The sequence below is a fragment of the Anabrus simplex genome, chromosome 4 (genome assembly GCF_040414725.1).
Source record: "Anabrus simplex isolate iqAnaSimp1 chromosome 4, ASM4041472v1, whole genome shotgun sequence".
Lineage (NCBI taxonomy): Eukaryota > Metazoa > Arthropoda > Insecta > Orthoptera > Tettigoniidae > Anabrus > Anabrus simplex.
The window spans coordinates 110,812,106-110,832,244 of NC_090268.1; the positions used below are offsets into that span (position 1 = coordinate 110,812,106).

A 20,139-nucleotide genomic window follows, 5' to 3' on the forward strand; every position below is an offset into this window, starting at 1 on the left:
GTAATCAAAATTGTGTGGAAACTACACCGCTCAAGGAAGATGCATCACAACTCGATAGAAAGTGGAATAATCAAGGAAATAATGCTGAAGACTATTGCTGTTTAAAGGAGCCAAACATCTAAGTCATCGGCCCGTAATGCTACGAGGCGGAACGAAATGTAATGATAATTAAAATGTTAAAATGAATCCCCTGACTAAAATTTCAAATGAATTATGATAAAAAATGATTACGAATCAAAATAATCAGTGGATCTAATTCACAATGCCTTATTTTCTTATAAATGATAGAGAAAATAGACAAAACAAACTAAAACAGAGTCACCAAAATAAAACGTAATTAGAATTAAGTAAAATCAAAAGCAGATTTAGAAAACTTTTATAGGCCTACATGATAAAACAGGCCACTATCCCTCATAAAATGGGTGACGAGTTGTTCTGCTACACGCAGACGAGGTCTGCTGACTGCTCGTCATCTCAAGGAACCTTGTTTCTTAAAACGGGACTATAATAATGTCGCCTAAGAGAATAATTAAGAATAGAGCAACAAATTCAGTGATGTGATACGGAGGTTAACTTATTTTAAAATATGCCTCAACGACATAATAATCTATGGCCTCAACTAACGTGCGCAGGTATTTTATTTGACAAAATTTAGACAGCCTGTATGTCACTTTCGAAATTCCAGTTTACTCCATCAAGTGACAGAAAAACGTCTCTCTACTGGACGATCTATGGCTGAGTTTCCAATAATTTTGTAAAGCAAACACTAATGTGTCACTAGAGATTCTTCACATGCCGACATCATACGAAATGGAATATCAATAATAATAGTCTAATGCTATTTGTTTTACGTCCCACTAACTATTTTTGCGGTTTTCGGAGACGCCGAGGTGCCGGAATTTTGTCCCGCAGGAGTTCTTTTACGTGCCAGTAAATCTACCGACACGAGGTTGACGTATTTGAGCACCTTCAAATACCACCGGACTGAGCCAGGATCGAACCTAACAGGCTGGGGAGAGAAGGCTAGCGTCTAAATCGTCTGAGCCACCCAGCTCGGCAAATGGAATATCGAATGGACTATTTTCTGCACTTTTAAATCCTAACTACGTCTGCTACGTTTGCACCCACGATCTTGAAATCAGAAGACTGACACCCCACCAATGATCCACAGAGGGAGCAATAATAATAATAAGATTTATTTTTACAATTGGCTTTACGTCGCACCGACACAGATAGGTCTTATGGCGTCGATGGGATAGGAAAGGCCTAGAAGTAGGAAGGAAACGGCCGTGACCTTAATTAGGGTACAGCCCCAGCATTTGTCTCGTGTGAAAATGGGAAATCACGGAAAACCATCTTCAGGGCTGCCGACAGTGGGTTTCGAACTCACTACCTCCCGGATGCAAGCTCAGCTGCGCAACCCTAACCGCACGGCCAACTCGCCAGGTAATAATAATAATAATAATAATAATAATAATAATAATAATAATGTAGCTTCCACCGACGTCTCAGACTCGTTTATGACTGTGACGGTAAGGAAGCTGGCTTAGCAGTGCGTCTGGATGTTATGAAGGATACTACTCGTAAGGCCGGTCGTGCTATAACAGGAGTTTCTGACCTGGTGGCGAAAACAATAGCGAAATACCTTACCTCTTTACTATGATTTGTACGCCTTATTACAACGCTACCATCGGTTTGTGGGGTTTCCCTATAACTTAACCGAATAACCATCGGTGGTGATTCTTGGGGATACAACTAGCCTCCGGTCTGAAGACTTCACAGTCAGACCATACCATGGTGAGCAGTGTCGCCATATCTAGTATCGTGGAGGTAGATCTAGCAAAATCGTAATCGACTTAGGTTCTAGCAGAAATAACAGAAATAAACTGAGTAATTTAACTTTCAGAACTTTGAAGGATAACATTCTATAATTAAAAACTCTACAGACACCAAACGTTTAACACCAAGGGAGTAACCAGCTTCTTTAGTACATATATTAATCTATGGAAATAACATATAAGGTACATCATTTTTCTATTATGCAATGTAGGTTACACTACAACATATGTTCTCATGCAGTATAAGGCGCGTGCCATTTGTACAACTTCTGTTATATCAGAAGGTTTCAATTTCGGGGTCCCTTCGGCATGATTACTTCTAACACAGGAAGCTAACTGGTTAACTATTCAGCTACATGTTCCAGTTTCATTAAGTTTTATTATTAACCCTCGTAACAACAAAATCAGGTTTAAACTGACCAACATTCAACGCCATGCTTCCGATTCAAAATATAATGGTAACCCTAACAGCAACAAATAAAAATGCAAGCGTACGGTCTCTCCCTAAGACAAACTATATTCTGTTCTGTTGACATTTCACATCAGTGACAGAGCACGAGAACAGAGTACGAGGTTAGTTGAGAATGATCTTCTCAACATCGACAGACTTCAGTCGTGACGAAGTACAAAAAAAGTATTAAACGCTGTTGTTGGAAGTTTCAGAAATCTACTTCCTGCGACACTTGTATAGGAACACAGAGTACGTGGCAATAAATTGTCACGCACTATTTACTTTTAATGTATTCTAAAATCTGCGATAGACGATGCCACATATGCATATGAATGGTGCTGTAAGACATCAGTGAACACGCTGTCTTGAATATATTTCCATAATTCGGAAGTTTCAAGCTCCAAAAAGCATTCGTTCGACTGTCTCCTCACCTCCCACGCTGAACACTCACTCCACACCTATCCCTTCAGTGAGACAACTAGCACTGAACTCGCCATAGCCGCGAGCATGAATCTTTTCTAGAAAAAAGAACAGCATTCTCGAGAAGTGGGCAATCGCTACGAACATGCCTGATCTAAAAGGGCGGTATATTAATTCATACTTTAATTAATGACAACTTTGTGTTTCTATGTTTTCACTAGAGCTTTAACGTCATAACTCATAACACAATTAGTGTTTTCGGCTGCAACAATACAGGAAAGACCTACCTACGACCCGGAAAGAAGTGGCCGTGGCCTTAATACAGATATATCTCCAGCATTTGCCTGGTGTGAACAAGAGGAAACCACAGAATACCATCCTCAGTGCTGTCGACACGACGCAAGGATTTCAATCCACTATCTCCCGAACACATGACCCCCCCCCCCCATACCGCAGTCAACTCTGAGTGATTTTTTACTCTAAATTAACGTTTAAACCAGGGAGATGAGAAGGGTAATGGAGTGGCCCTTAGCCAAGCCAAACAGGACCACTCCTTGAAAGCGGCAGCCATATTGTTCGGCACCACGGCCGGCTGGGGAGCAGTGTGAGCTAGTTGCTAGTCATAAGTTTGTATTCACCCAGTAAGTTACCTAATGGAACCGTTGTTTATCATAGACCTTTGTGTGTATGGCTACAACAATAGATGTGACAGGAACAGAAAACTCGGCATTGCTTTTCATCGGTAAGTTTTCCTTCTCGTAGGCTACGACGTATCAAACGTAGACACGCATGTTTTGTTTCGTTGTTTTTTTTTTTCATGGAGAGAACGTCATTGTTTTAAAATAAGGATTGATGTAGATTCCCTAAGAACCCAGACCGTCGGGCCCTGTGGACGAAGGCAGTTAAGAGGAAGAACTCGCCACCTGGTGTTCATAGCGTTATTAATTTGTACGGAGCACTTAAGCCCTGAAGAGGTGAATAATACATACATATCCGGGCCGAGACCGAGAGAAAATGCCTGCCTACCCCAGCTACTTACAGCCATCAGCGCCTAAGATGATGATTATGATTATTATTATTATTATTATTATTATTATTATTTTCTTTACGTTCCACTCAATACTTTTGCGGATTTTGGAGACTGCGAGCTGCCGGAATTTAGTCCCCCATGAGTTCATTTACGAGTCAGTAAATCTATCGACACGAGGCTGGCGTATTTCATTGCCTTCAAATACCACCGGACTGAACCAGAATCGAACCTGCCAAGTTGGTTTCAGAAGGCCTGTGCCTCAACCGTCTGAGCCTCTCAGTCCGGAAGGACTTAAATTAAGACAGTGACTGATATGCTTTAACAGTTCCGTTTGAATGGCATTCTAAAAAATAACAGTTTGCAGAAAAGGAAGGAATCACAATCCAGGGATGTTGACACAGTCGAGCGAAGTAATATCGTATTGAAGTGGGCTACCAGTGCCATTAATACTGCTCAGGTGCAAAAGGTGAGAACATTTCCTATTTTATTACAGGAAGAGCTATGAACACAATATACTCCTACAATAGTTGGCTAGTCCCTATTTTAACTAATAATATTCTCGTTTGTTAATTCAGGGTGTTCAACCCCAGACGAGGAAAATGGAGAAAACTTCGAACATGTACAGTGTCAAAAGAAAGAAGAGAAATTGAAATTGGTAATTAGAAAAATGAGGGCCTTGTTGAGACGTACGAGAATGATCATTAAAAATTTACGAAGAAGGAATTCTAGAATTTTTAAAAAAAAGCGCCAGCTTTGAAAAACTTCATTTTACGACTTGAAATCAAAATGTTTAATTATAAATGAGGGCGCTATTTAGCTTACTAAAATCTCAGGCGTTCGACTAAGACACTTATTCCGAGTGCAAAATGAAAAGATCCAGGGAACAAAAATTACAAACTTTTCACCAAAGTTACGCAGTTCAAAGGGCAATGATGCTCACAGTTGGACTGTGACTGCAATGCTGGTTCTTGTCAATTTGTGGTCTTTGAGCGGCTTTAGTTTGATCAAAAGTACAGTTTTATATGTTACAACTAGCAAGATACCCGTGCTTCGCTACGGTATTATACTGAAATTTATAATTGAATGCTTATTGTTTTAGATATATAATCCGCCAAAATTCGCGATCTGACTCGTTTTCTGCGAGAATCCACCAAAATTCCCGACCTGACTCGTTTTCTATTAGATTCCGGCACGTTTCCTCCCATTTTTCAATCTTCCTTTCCAGCAATCGATTTCGTACTTCCCGGGCGAGGCTCAGGTATTCCTCCCGGTCAGTTGGGTCCGTAAATCTTTGCCATCTTTTCCTATAATCATTTTAATATGTATAAAATCCTTCAGGAGATCCGGCGTGGTGTCATATTGGGTGCTTTGGCGGCACTGAGCCCGCGGCCGGACTGCATTCTTAGTCATTTCCCGTCCAGGAGCCGTTTCCAGCGCGGTCCGCACATTTGACGACGGTCCGGAACATTATTATTATTATTATTATTATTATTATTATTATTATTATTATTATGTGTTGCTGGAATGGCTGATGACAGGGAAAACCGGAGTATCCGGGGAAAAACCTGTCCCGCCTCCGTTTCTTCCAGCACGAATATCACATGGAGTGACCGGGATTTGAACCACGGAACCCAGCTGTGAGAGGCCGGCGCGCTGCCGCCTGAGCAACGGAGGATACTTATAAGTACATTAAGAACAGTAAAATCAATTGGTCTCACCTCCTTCTACACCCCACCGCCGTTAAGTTTATTTACCGCTACCCCTGCCTCCCCCCCAAAAAAATTAAAAAAAGGCTTGTTTCTTTATGTTTAAAGGAGATTCCAAACACCAATGTTCACGTCTATTGTCTTCAGTTTTGAGATATAAGATTCCCCATGAAAATAATTTACTTTTTTCACTTCATTTCACACTACTCCCCCCCCCCCCCCCCCCAAGTGAATTTTCCCGCAAAAAATACTTGTTTCTTTAATAGTAAAAGATCTTCTAAATACCAATTATCACGACTCTAACTTCTTCAGTTTTTGATTTATGTGTCACCATGAAAGAAATTCAACTCCTTTACAGTCCCACCCTCCAAGATGGTTTCCCCACCAAAACGCGTTTTTCTTTGTTTTTAAAGGAGATCTAAATACGAATTTTCACGTCTGTAACAACTTTAGTTTTTGTTAGATGTATGCATTCTCATACAATTAAGTCAATTAAATTTTTAATTCTTTCACCCCCCCCCCCTTCATTGGATTTTCCGAGAATACATCTTTCTTTACTTTTAAAGCAGATAGCAAATATCAAATTTCACGTCTGTAACATCTTAATTTTTGAGATATCAGTAGCCTAATTAAAAGAATTCAACACCATTTTCAGTCACTTTTACCCACCCCCCACCACACAAGTGGTATTTCCGAAAACTAAAAATACACGATTCGTTATGTTTAATAGAGATAAAAAATACCATTTTTCACTTCTGTAACATGTTAAGTTTTTTTAGATATACTGTAAAAATTCTCATTTTAAAATTTCACCCCTTTTGAGTTCCCCTTAAGTGGAGTTTCAAAAAACAAATCACCTATTTTTCTTTACATTTACAGGAGATTCCAAACACCCACTTTTTACGTCTGTAACATTTTACGTTTCCAAGATATTCTGTAGATATAGCCTTTCAAAAAATTCACCTCCTGTTTAACCGCCATTAATTGGATTTTCCAAAAACTAAAAAATACGTCTTTCTTTATTTTTAAAGGAGGTCCCATATACAAATTTTCAGTTCTGTAATATCTTCAGGTTCTGAAATATAAGTATCCTCATTAAAGGCATTCAACCCATTTTTCACCCTTTTACATCCCTCCTACTGGGATTTACAGGAAACAAAAAATACGTGATCCTTTATTTTTAGAGGAGATTCTAACTACCAATTTTTACATCTGTAAATTTTAAAGTTTTAAGATGTAGACACACTCATTTTAAAAAATTCACACACCCCCCCTTTTCACCCCCCAATATTTGAATTTTTCAAAAACGAAAAAATACGTGTGTTTCTTTACTTTTAAAGTAGATCCCAAATACCAATTTTCAGGTCTGTAATATCTTCAGGTTCTGAAATATAAGTAGCCTCATTAAAGGCATTCAACCCATTATTCACCCTTTTACACCCTTCCTATTGGGAATTTCCGAGAACAAAAGAATACGTGTTTCTTTATTTTTAAAGGAGATTCTAAATACCAATTTTTATATCCATACACTTTAAAAGTTTTGATATATAGATACACCCATTTTAAAATGTCACCCACTCTTAACCCCCCCCCCCAGTAATTGGATTTTCCAAAAACAAAAAAATACGTGTTTCTTTATTTTTAAAAGAGATCCCAAACACCAATTTTCAGGTCTGTAATATCTTGAGGTTCTGAGATATAAGTAGCCTCATTAAAGGCATTCAACCCATTTTTCACCCCTTTTCACGATTCCTATTGCGATTTTCCGAAAACAAAAAAATGCGTGTTTATTTTTAATGAAGATTCTAAATACCAATTTTTACATCTGCAAACTTTAAAAGTTTGGAGATATAGATTCACTCATTTTTAAAATTCACCCCCTTTTCACCCTCCCATTAATTGGATTTTCCAAAAACAAAAAAATACGTGTTTTTAAAAGAGATCAAAAGTACCATTTTTCAGGTCTGTAATATCTTCAGTTTCTGAGATATAAGCTCCGGTATCCTGATTAGGCATTCAACCCCTTTTTCACCCTTTTTCACCCCTCCTATTGGGATTGTCTGAAAACAAAAAAATACGTGTTTCCTTATTTTTAAAGAAGATTCTAAATACCAATTTTCACATCTGTAAACTTTTAAACTTTTGAGATATAAACACACTCATTTTAACATTTCACCCCCCTTTTCACCCCCTTAGCGACGGAATATCCAAAAATCCTCTCTTAGCGAGCACCTACATCTTAATATGAATATATCCCCAAAATTTCATTTCTTTATGTCCAGTAGTTTTGGCTCGGCGATGATGAATCAGTCAGTCAGTCAGTCAGTCAGTCAGTCAGTCAGGACAAGCTACTTTATATATATAGATTTTGTGTACAATGTAGTATATTATAATTAGGTGCCTTGTACTTGAAAAGGAAGAAAACGGAGTTAGTTTTAACTGCATTCTCACTCATTCAGTAGCGCATGGTTGTGCCGAATGGGCCTGCAGAGTGGGCCCACTTTCTCCACAGGCTAGCAGTGGTGATGGGCCACTCCATTACTCTTCTCACCTCCCTGGTTTAACCTGATCTAACTCTAAAGATGAAGCTCCAGATTAGGAACACATTTTCTCCATAAACACAACTTTTAAAGAACAGATGTGACATTTGTTTAAAAGTAAATAGTAATATAACAATACAACCGAACATAAGACGAAGCGAAAACTAGAAGATAAAACAACCTGCTAGGGGCTTTACGTCGCACCGACACAGATAGGTCTTATGGCGACGACGGGATAGGAAAGGCCTAGGAGTTGGAAGGAAGCGGCCGTGACCTTAATTAAGGTACAGCCCCAGCATTTGCCTGGTGTGAAAATGGGAAACCACGGACAAAAATTTCAGGGCTGCCGATAGTGGGATTCGAACCTACTATCTCCCGGATGCATATAAAACAACCTAGTACCTCTCTGAATAGCATGGATGCCGACTTACTCCCAAAGATCGACTTCAAGACCGTCGAACCGACACCAATTCTCCTGATAACTCAGTTCTTTTGTGAGTTTGTCTGTAAACATTTCATTTGGCTAGTACCGAGGTGATTGTAATATCTTTATAAGTGTTCGGTTCCTCAGTCTGCCGAAACATACAGAGTCGTATGTTAAAACATATGTTTTGTTTTTCAGGTAGATTATAAATGTATTTATTCATAAATTCATAATTCGGCAGACCAGAACCTAACAATTATAAATTAAGCGAGCAGAAACTGAAAAGAAATTACTTCCGATAACACGTACACACAAAAAATGTAACATCTTTGTCAAGAATATGTTCTTGAACGACATTATGTTTTGTACCTATAGGTGTACAGCCATTTCTGAGTAATATCAATTATTCCAATTTACCGTTTAAAAATGCTTTGGGCTTCTGAACGCAGATTGGAATAAACTTTTGAACCAAAGCGGTTCCGGACAATCTCTAATGAAGCTTCAGTAGTGGATAGTGGGCCAATGCATACTCATTAGTTGACCTGCAATCTCGCATCAACATGCGATTAAAATACAGAGACTGGCTTCCAATCATTGATATCATTAACACAATTTACACAGCACAAACCAACAACTGAACATTCTTATTTACTAGAAGATGTCCATTGTAGGTGTACTGCTGAGTCCAAAGTTGTTTACAGAAGTACTTGTTAAGCGAGGATGTATGTAATATCCAATACAAGGTTTGTTTAAAAATAGTCTCAATTTACTTTTATATTCTGACAATATATTCCCCATCTTCACGGTCGAATTCAATCTACAAATGTGTCAAAAATTATTCATGGCGTTTATTACGACAGAAATGTAGCTATTTCGTCCAAAATATGCGTAAGTCCCAAAATATAATTTTACAGGAGAGAGAGAGAGAGGGGGGGGGGTAACATCACATACTTCAAATAAATGAGATCTGCAATGAAAAGGTACCTGATGTAAATATGCCATCTGTGAGGTACTACGTTAAGTATTTTAAATCAAAAACTCCAATGAAAAATTAAAACGATATTGGCCCTACATAATTTTGAGAATGCATACACAAATTAACGTTATAATATTCATTGACAGCAAATTCTTCCAAATATTAGATCTATGCAGTAAGTAAAAATACCTAAGTAAAGTTATTCACTAAACGCAATAAAATTAATGCGAATAGTGACCGTAAAATAAGTAACAAGCGAAAATGTGTGGTTGTTTCCCGAACCAAAATGATGCATTTTACTACTGGTGCACTTTTAACCTGGTGGTATCACCAAAAGGAACTGTATTCGGAATTACTCAGGTTTACTATGAAGTGAAGCAAAAACATTCTGCTGCTTGCCATATTAACCTCAGAATAAGGACTTTTGCTCTTATACCCGAATACCACATAATTATTCTGTTATCTTAAGACAAGCTCCTTTCCTTCCTCTCTTGAATTTAAATTGCAGTTGTTATTGCTGTTTGAAAGCTTGGTCGATCAAGACCAGCAGCTTCGTACTCCACTGCTTATGTGAACCATCTGGGCACCACATTTAGTGTGACTTGCGTATTTTCTTTGTGAAGGTGTACCTAATTGAGACTAAGTAAAGGACAGAAGTCGCAATAACCTTGAGAAAAATTCTATTAATCTTCCATTAAATGAAATATAGAAACTAAGGAAGTAATTTTAAGAATGATCGACGTTGATGCTTCAAATCGCCTCTTTTCCGATTCCTCGCTACACAGGCCAGCACTTAAAGGCGCTCTAATATCCTGGTCGTTTGACCGAGTTTAATGACTGATATTAAAATTTTACTCCTATGCTAAATGAACAGCAGAGAGAACTGATTAAATTCTTCATATATAAAGTGTAAACGAATATTTTTTAAGCGGTTCTAAGGACTATTTCTTACTTCATATCCAAAAATCGAACTCAGGACGACAAAAATCATCAAACTGAGGTGCTTTTTGAAAACAAAAGTTCAACATATAGCCATGAATTAATAAAATACCTGTTATAGGCCTACCACACAGATTCTTTGGGTCACATCTAGCAATCTTTTATTTCCAATATCTCCTTTTCAAATAAATATGAACTGTTTACAGGGCTGTCCAACAGATTTTTAAAAATGATCTTGATGAGGAGGACCTAATATTCGTTTGTGAAAACATCGTAATCGAGTAATGAAACATTTCTCATCATTACTTATAGGCAACTGAAATTCTTAAAAAGGAATCAAATAAGTCACTCATAATTTATATTTTAAACTAATATATAATATACAGTAATTGATCTGTAAGGTGTGCATTGCTGCATTTTCTAAACGGAACAGCCTCATTTTGTTTTCATAAAGTGTGTGCGTTTCTCTCTCACTTCTTTTCCTATCACACGCAGCAAAGAAAAGGTTTACAAAATGCTGACGTAATAGGAGCCTTTTGAATCTCTCTACTTCTGCTTCTTTCCTGTTAAGAGGATATGGAGTGTTAATTACAGCTAATGAGCATTTTCGACTGTTACTACTTTGAAGAACAAAGCTCAGTTTCTAAAAACCCTCATCACACCCAACGTCTATCCTGTCCTAACTATGCCATTTAGTGCATATATCCTTTCACCTCTTTTTATGATATAAAAAATGGTCCTACCTTCTGCATTCTAAAAGTTTGAATTCGTTATCGTATCAAAGTTTAATTAGTTAAGAATGTTCAAAAGTATACTTGTTCCTATTTTGCACTACAAGCAGTTTACACAGATTTACGTAAAACCGTCCCTTAGCTCGTGAAAATCACTGGAGTGCTCAGAATTAAAATGTCCACAAAAATTTACTAAAAATCTTCTTTAGTTAATATAAATTCACGGATATGCTTTGGACTCGAAATCAGCAGAGATATGAATAATGTACAGTATATGAATATACTACAAGCCTATAGAGTTCACCGCTGATATCAGTGCCATCTTCCACACGTTACGTAACAGAAAAAGATGATGCTGATGCTTGTTGTTTAAAGAGGCCGAACATCCAAGGTCATCGGCCCCCAATACAAAAAAAAAAAAAAAAAGCAAGGCTCAGATTTCAATTTTGAAAAGGAAAACAGCCATACATGCATGCATCGATATTAGTTAATGCAGATTTTTTTTTCTACAATTAGTTTCACGCCGCACCAACATAGGTCATGGCGACGATGGAAAAGGCCAGGACCAGGACAGAAAAAGAAGCGATTGTGAACTAAACTGAGCTACAGCCCCTGCATTTGTCTGATGTGATGATGGGAATCCACGGAAAACCATCTTCAAGGCTGCCAATGGTGGGTTCGAACGACCTATCTCCCGAATGCGAGCTCACAGCAACGTGACTTAAATGCGTACCAACTCGCTCGGTCGGTGTAGATGTAATTTTATATCAGTCCATTTAACGTAAGATTATGGTCACTTAAACAGGTTATTTAGAAGCAATGTAATTCAAAAATTATAAAATTCCTCTTCAAAATATATAATTTAATCTGTACTGTGCATTCTTATCTCTAGTTTTTCACAAAATACAAACTTACTGAATTACTTGAAACTTACCTCTCATCATTTCTTTCAGTCCCTTTAACGCAATCAGCTGCAACGGACAAAGGAATGCTGGTGAATGGATAGCGGGAAGGTATTGGCCAGGGAATCTTCGATTAGGTAGCATGTCGAAATCTGTTCAAAATCAGAGAACACTATCAGTTCAACTGAATGTCAGACCACCCCCTCATTAAGTAAAAGGAATTAATATACTAATCGAATGTAACTACCAACTTCACTACGAACAACGAAGATTCTATTAAAATACTGTTATCATAAAATCTATACTACTGCTACGAAATGCAATGACAATGGCAATAATTGCAATTACTTTAAGATTTCTCTACCAACAAGAATATGCGAAATAATTATTCGTTTAATTCTTCCTTCACTGACGGGGCACTTGCAATCTCAGAGGAAAACATTTCGCTGTTGAAATCAGTCGAAGTGCACTGTGGACCTGGTGTCCCTTACAAAGTAGTAGATAAAGAGTTCCAAATCTGTGATTTTCAACTAATATGATTGATTGATTGATTGATTGATTGATTGATTGATTGATTGATTGATTGATTGATTGATTGATTGATTTTATGACCGACCAACAGACGCTTGACGTCAACGTGTCAACATTAGGTCAATAAATATCAACTAAATTAGGAAGAACAATATTTTACAATGAAATATTATTTCAATTTACGAATCTAGACAGGTACAAAGCATAATATTTGAAACAACAAAATTATACTGAAATTATCCCACCACGAAGTCTCTAATAAGAATGTCATCATACTTCAATCACAGTTTCGAATATTTTACGACGAATTATGGATTTGGAACAATTTGTGTCCCGTTTCTAGTGCTCACATAAATACAACAATTACACAGCTAACGTGCCAATACTCAACTTTTATGACTTATTACACATAGAGATTATCGAAAAGTGAATTTAAGAGCTGCCCTGGCAGGCTTTCCTTATGTTCTGTATCAATGACAACGAAACTGGTGCAACAAAATTCAACATACTCTACTAATCTTTACTTCATTGATATCCACACCGAGGGTCTTGGAACACTGCGTTCCAACATTAGCTACACTTAATTAAGCACCTCTAGCGCTTTCTCGGCTTCAACAGCCCGTACAGTGCACGCGTTATCTCAATCGATACACTGTTTTCCCCCCAACTGCCACCCCTCGTCTTAAGACACTCCACATTCCGTTAAAACGAAAGCACCACCGGAGGTACTCATGACGTTCAAGCAAAGGATTCAATTAACCTGATATAAACAGTATTCGGTAAATTGAGACACACTGATTAACTTCAATTATATCCGGCATGTCTTACATAACTTCCAAAAGCAATCTGAGCCAAGTGAAAGAGGCTGGAAGGTGCAGAAACCAAGAACACAGTAAATAAAGTTGCTCACAGCGATAGAGGTAAATAAAAACCAAACCAAACCAAACCCCATGGCACTACAGCCCTTGAAGGGCCTTGGCCTACCAAGCGACCGCTGCTCAGCCCGAAGGCCTGCAGATTATGAGGTGTCGTGTGGTCAGCACGACGAATCCTCTCGGCCGTTATTCTTGGCTTTCTAGACCGGGGATAGAGGTAAATACGTATCTAAAATTCCTAGCAAACCTAACCTTAAGTCAGTGACGATGTCGAGAAACAAAACATGGCTATTGAACTCCTCAGATGACGGCTAAGTACGTAATTAGCTGACTGTACAATACGCAAGAGATACGAGCTTTACGTCCTGAGCACTAACAAACACATGCACTCGAGGTGATATCACAAATGCAGAAGTTCACAGTTTACAATTCTGTACTATACAACCACACTTTCAACAATCCGAAGACAAGAAATAGTTATTCATTCACTAAAAAATTCAGTGACGTCGTCGTTTACTTTCTCTTAGTCAGAAGAATCAACTCATTACGAAAATAAAGTCTGGCTATATGTCATTGTCATGCCTTAGCTCCGGATATACAGCGAAGAATATGATCTTGGTATTTGCCTCCAGTGAGTGATTTGCGGGGTCGACAAACCACAGAATCACCTATGTCAGTGTTGAGTTCCGAACCTTCATCTGGTGCTATCTCCAGATTGGCGCTTATCAACTGTGACAGAAATAGGTAATAAATGGCTACTGTATTATTCTCTTAAGATATGAAATCCGAATTATACTAAGAGAGAAAGTGACAAACAGAATATTTGTAAAACCTTCCCATGACCACGTACCGAGTGACTAGGGTTGAGGCAACAGAGGACGAGCCAAAAAGTGGCACGAAGTCTTCAGTATGAGCAAAACACTTGGATTTTGACTACAGCCTGCCTACAATGCTTGGGCTCGATTCGTATTGAATATCCCATTCCAAACTCATATCAGCTCTTACCTCTTTCGACTGTCATGAATAAGACTGACCGAACGACGTAAATACCACGCTATTTCTTTACTCCACAGTGTTCTGCTAACAAGCAAACCAGACTATCTCAGAACAGACTTTAAATACATCCCCCTTCAGGTAGAGCTCCCTCGAGGTTATCCGCATAATCCCTTCCATTCTTCACAGTGAAGCAGAGAACAACTTATTTATACCTGCAACCATACTTTCTTGGAACTCAATCCCTGCTGAAATTAGAGGCATAGGTAATCCAATGATATTTAATAGAAAATGTTTAATGCGGTACTCAAACCTGAAAAAAGTAAATCTCACTATTTAAAAAAAAACGAATATTTAGTTCTTAATTATCAGCAAGGATAGAACCGGGTGAGTTGGCCGTGCGGTTAGGAGCGCGCAGCTGTGAGCTTGCATCCGGGAGATAGTGGGTTCGAACCCTACCGTTGGCAGCCCTGAAGATGGTTTTCCGTGGTTTCCCCATTTTCAAACCAGGCAAATACTGCGGCTGTACCTTAATTAAGGCTACGGCCACTTCCTTCCCATTCCTAGGCCTTTCCTATCCCATCGTCGCCATAAGACCTATCTATATTGGTGCGACGTACAACAAATAGCAAAAAGAAGTTATATTTAGAAATTAGTTATATTTAGAAATGTGATGTTTAACTAATGATTACATGTACAGGTATTTATATTATTATATAAACTGTGTAATGGAGTTGCATAATATGGTTTAGCGTAACAGAAGGCTCTATTGCCTGAACCCCGCCACATAAGAAAGGCAATAAACTAAAGTAAACTAAACAATCAAAGGTCGAAGACGCACAAGGAAATCACTGCGACGCGACAGAGTATCGTTTATCGGGTTTTACCTACGCTTGGCTGACTGGCGGTTTGCTGAAAGAATGAAGCATCATGCAGACACACTTGCACTAAGAAAAACTTCATATAATAATCACAGCTGTAACAACGCACGTTTGACTTCAATAAGGCGTCCTATCAAGACTGATGGCAAGTTACCTCATCTAAATAAACACAGATGAAACGTTACCAATGCCACAACAACAACAACAACAACAACAACAGTGCTAAGTTAAATGGAGCTAACAAATTTGGAATACTGTTCACTGTAATCATTTGAGGTTGAAAAAAATTGAAATGGCGTATGGCTTTTAGTGCCGGAGTGTCCGAGGACATGTTCAAATCGCCAGGTGCAGGTCTTTCCATTTGATGCCCGTAGGCAACCTGCGCGTCAGGATGAGGATGAAATGATTATGAAGACAACACATACACCCAGTCCCCGTGCCAAAGAAATTAACCAATGATGGTTAAAATTCCCGACCCTGTCAGGAATCGAACCCGGGACCCCTGTGACCATAGGCCAGCACGCTAATCATTTAACCAATTGATGTTGGGAGACGGTTATAGATAACATACAATTTTGAGGAAGAAAGAAAAAGTATGCCATGTGATTTTTGGAATGTTTAGTATCCGCCAATTCTCATAAAAATGATTTTATCAGTAGCACGGATGGGATTGTTAACTATTGTATTTACAACTGGAATATGCCCTACGACTATTACAAATGTGTTTTTTTTTTCTGTTTGAGTCGGAGAAATCCACAAGAGAAAGCAGCCTCACAAAAACCACCGTGGTACAGAATCGAAAAATTTTGTTTTGGGTTCCTAGTTTTGTTACGAAACATGGCATAGCGCATTCGGCTACAAAGGCGGATTGTAGTGTGAAACAATACTAAAACAATAAAATAGAAAAAAATAGAAAAAATATAAGGTTCAGAGGAACATTTCTCCTACCTCTGAAGTTAAACAGAAATCTTAAAATCGTCGCCATAAGACCTATCTGTGTCAGTGCAACGTAAAGCAAATAGCAAAAAAGAAATCTTAAATGGGCCCAATTCTGTGTAATCTAGTATTTAATGACATTAATTTGATATTAAATATGGATCGGTAGTAAAACAACTCGTTCGATCGCAAAATAATAATAATAATAATAATAATAATAATAATAATAATAATAATAATAATAATAATCGAAATAATGTGTGGCCTCCGGAGAGGCCTGATGCAGCCCCCGACCCATCAGAATTAACCAATGAAGGTTAAAATCCCCGTCCTGGCCGGAAATCGAACCCGGGACCCTTTGGACCAAGGGCCAACACGCTGACCATTTAGCTATGGAGGCGGGGATTGTAATATGAGAGGCCGGTAGTTTAAATTCCGATTTCGGCAGCTGTGCAGCTACTATTCTAGAATGGAATATTTTTGGATTTCGCTTCACTCCTGACGAATATTTCTTTATTGTGGATGTAAACAATTACAAGATCATCAACATAGAAATCATGAGATTCAGACAAAACGCCGAATGGTATCTTTCACAATGTCATCTTCGTAAATAGATCCTAGTTGTGTTCCATAACAGATAGTGTACCACTTGGAAACCACGATTCAAATTCTGGCGCAGACAGAGGGTATCCGTTAGGTGTACTTCTGGACGTCATAACTTGTGAGTGGTGGCTGCCGGATCTCAGCTTACTTCCACTTCATCCCTATCCGACCTCCATAGCCTACTTCTGCTGCTTTGCTATCACCGTGAGAATAATTTTTCCTGCCTTTCAATGTCCTCCCCTTTCTCTAGCTGATAACTTCATTTACCAGAGGATCTGAATTATCCCTTTCTCTCCAATAAATAACGTTAAGAAGCGGGGTTAAATACACTTTTTTTGCTTCTTAAAATAACTAACACTACCATTGTGTGATATTTGCAAAATGTTTCTGCAAAGAATATGACGGATGGTTGGATTAATCTTCTTCTTCGTCGTTTTCTTCTGGTGGCGTCATATCACAGAGGGTCAGAGTTGCCGTATTGAGGATGTCCACTGTCAGAGATTCCGCACCCAGGATGATAACCTCCACTCCACATTTCCCTTCTATCTTGTGTTCTATAACCAGCTATATTAGGCTGTGTTTGACATTTTGATAGATGTGACAAAAATAGGCTGCGAGGGTTAAAATTTGGCATGATTTACAGCACACTGGAGTATCTCATCATCATTGATGACATGATCTACCCGTGGGATCTTCCAACATTCTGCAATACACACACAATTCAAAGGCCTGAAGTCGGTTTATTGACGAAGCTTTAGCGTCAATCCTTCGACACCGTAAAAGACACGCCAAAGAGTTTCGAATCAGATGTCACGGTTGTACACAAGATTTTTTAATTCCAGAAAAACAGTTCTTCAATACCCATTCTGGTTATGATCTCTACATTCGGGTCTTGTTATTCAACCATTGCGTTTCGTGCATTATCTATAACAGAGAGAACACGTAACATGTCCGCGGTAATGACCAACATGTCGATTAATTCGTTATTGCTAGTACCATTATTGATGAAAGAGGAGTTAACAGCACTAGAACTTTATTTCGAGCACTATAAAAGGCTCAATCTAGACAAAAGTGCGTTCCAAACATAAGCAAAATTATCAGGACTATTTGCACTGCAAATTTTATTGCTTTAGTGTGCCAATAGCATAAATGTCAGAATATTCAAGGTCCACCCTCGCAATGCTTTCTGAAAAGTTACAGTTTACAGAACAAATAAACATGTCAAGAACAAACCACAAAATGGAAAATAGGAAAAAAAAAAAAGCAATGAAAGTTTCGACTTACCAACAAGGGCCAGAATGACTGTCAACAAAGGGGCGGCAGGAAAAGTGATGGTAACGTTGAATTCGAGCATCTGAAGAAGATCCACTGTAACATGCAAGACACACACACACCTCCTACAATGCACTGAAATTAGCAGCACAGTACAGCACAGCACAGCACAGGAAAAGTTTCTCATAACTTCGAATACAAACTTATGGCAGTTTAATCCGCAGATAAATTACAGCTAAAATAAAAAATCTTCTCCTTTGCATCACGACATTAATTTGTTTCGCAAAAAGCCACAATCACAAACTAAAGAGATTCTTAGGAATGCCGTCTTACCTGTCTTGTCTCGACTGCCTTCTTACAAAATCGCAACAGCTCCCCCGACAACTATACCCCAGTAGATCATACGAGTATGAGGATGGAACAACGAAGAACTATACTGAGTTACGTCTACTCATTTTCTCCCAACAATTTATAGCGAGCTGCTTGCCTCATGATCTCCTGTCTGCCAGAGTTCATCGTAAATTATAGCGAAGACTTTGAAGTTCGGGTTGAATATTTTTCACCTTCCATGGTCAGCATCTTTCCTACTCTGATGTCATTTTTTTTCAAGATGCACGGAGTAGACTTTCTTTCTTTACTAGCTTCAGTGCCTTAGTCTAAGGCAAGTATCAATTACGCGAAGAAACCGGGTGAAAATATAAGTATTGAACATATGATAATAAGTAATATGCAATTTTCGATTAAGGATAAAAACGAGGTACACGAATAAATTTTCTCCAAAACGGAAACGTGTTGGCCTTAACACACGACTCATCCCGCATATATGACGGTTGTACATGAAATAGTGGCAACACCCCGCATCACTAGCAGACAGTGAGGGGCATCGGTTAAGCTTGTGTCATTGCGTAGAACGCCCAAAGCAGTCGGTTCAGCGAATGGTGATGTCTGTGCGAGCAGCTGAAATGGGCAATGTGTTCTATACTACCCTAACACATGTTTGCAAAGGGAGAACAGCAATCGTGCATCAAAATACAGGTGACCTGTGGAAAAAAAAAAAAAAAAAAAAAAAAAAACAGGAATGTCATTAAGGCTTACGTGAAGCCTGTGGCAACTATACATTACCACATCGGACTGTTGCACGATGGGTGAACGCTTTCTGTGGGGGAGCCAAACAAGGCCTTATTTCCGTAAACCATCACGGACTGTCCGAGAACCATCCTCAGAAGTTGGGATTAGTTATCAATAGGAGTCGCACGTGTTGAAGAACATTCTCAACCTGAGGAAAATTGCATCCTGCTGGATTCTCCGCTACTTCACAGACGTTGTACGAGTACACTGTAGCTGGTACCCACTTCAACAGTCACCGAAATGACGGGGCCGGACTTCTGCGGCGTACTGTGGTCCCTCGCGAAACACGGCAGGAGCGTATGAACCCGAACTAAAATGGCAATCCAATGAATGGCGCCACTCAGAACTGCCACGCCCACAGAAAAATCAACAGGAACTCAGTAAGGCGAAATCATACTGATAGTGGCATACGACGCCGACAATGCCACCCCGAAGTAGAACTGTCAACACAGTGTACAATCGCCATTTCCTTTAGTACAATCGCCATTTCCTTTAGCACCACTTGTATCCAGGTATACCGAGGAAACGTCTACATTTTTTAAAATAAAATGATATTTGTTTGCGGCGTCGACCTCTGTAGATCTTTTGCCACTACTTTCACCATATGAGGGGAACCTGCGTGTAAGTGGAATTGCGGAAGTGTAGACTGTTGAATGTGAGGAAGGGAACGTTAATGACGACACAAACACCCAGTCCCCAGGCCAGGGATATTAATCATTTACAATTTCAATTTACAATTAAAAACCCCTGACCCGGCCAGGAATCGAACCCGGGGCCGCCGGGTGACAGGTGGACGCGTTGTCCCCTACACCGCGGGGCCGGCCGTCTACATTTCTTGAGGGATAATTCACCGTGCATCTTGCATGACAACGCGCGTTGCCACGTGACGGAAGCAGCGACTACTGTGTTGCGTAGGTGGCGTTGGAAAGTCCTGCTCCATATAATCCTGGCATGAGTCCTTGT

At 39.0% G+C, this 20,139-nt stretch overlaps 1 protein-coding gene across 2 annotated transcripts in view; it reads right to left on the reverse strand.

Annotated features, from left to right (window-relative positions):
* The window catches only part of LOC136872190 (membralin), a 470,893-nt gene that overhangs the window by 215,756 nt on the left and 234,998 nt on the right, over window positions 1-20,139 (reverse strand). For both annotated transcript variants that reach the window (XM_067146026.2, XM_068227184.1), the window contains exon 13: window positions 18,061-18,144. In XM_067146026.2, the coding sequence (XP_067002127.2) occupies window positions 18,061-18,144 (84 nt within the window). The remainder of the gene's footprint in view (window positions 1-18,060; window positions 18,145-20,139) is intronic.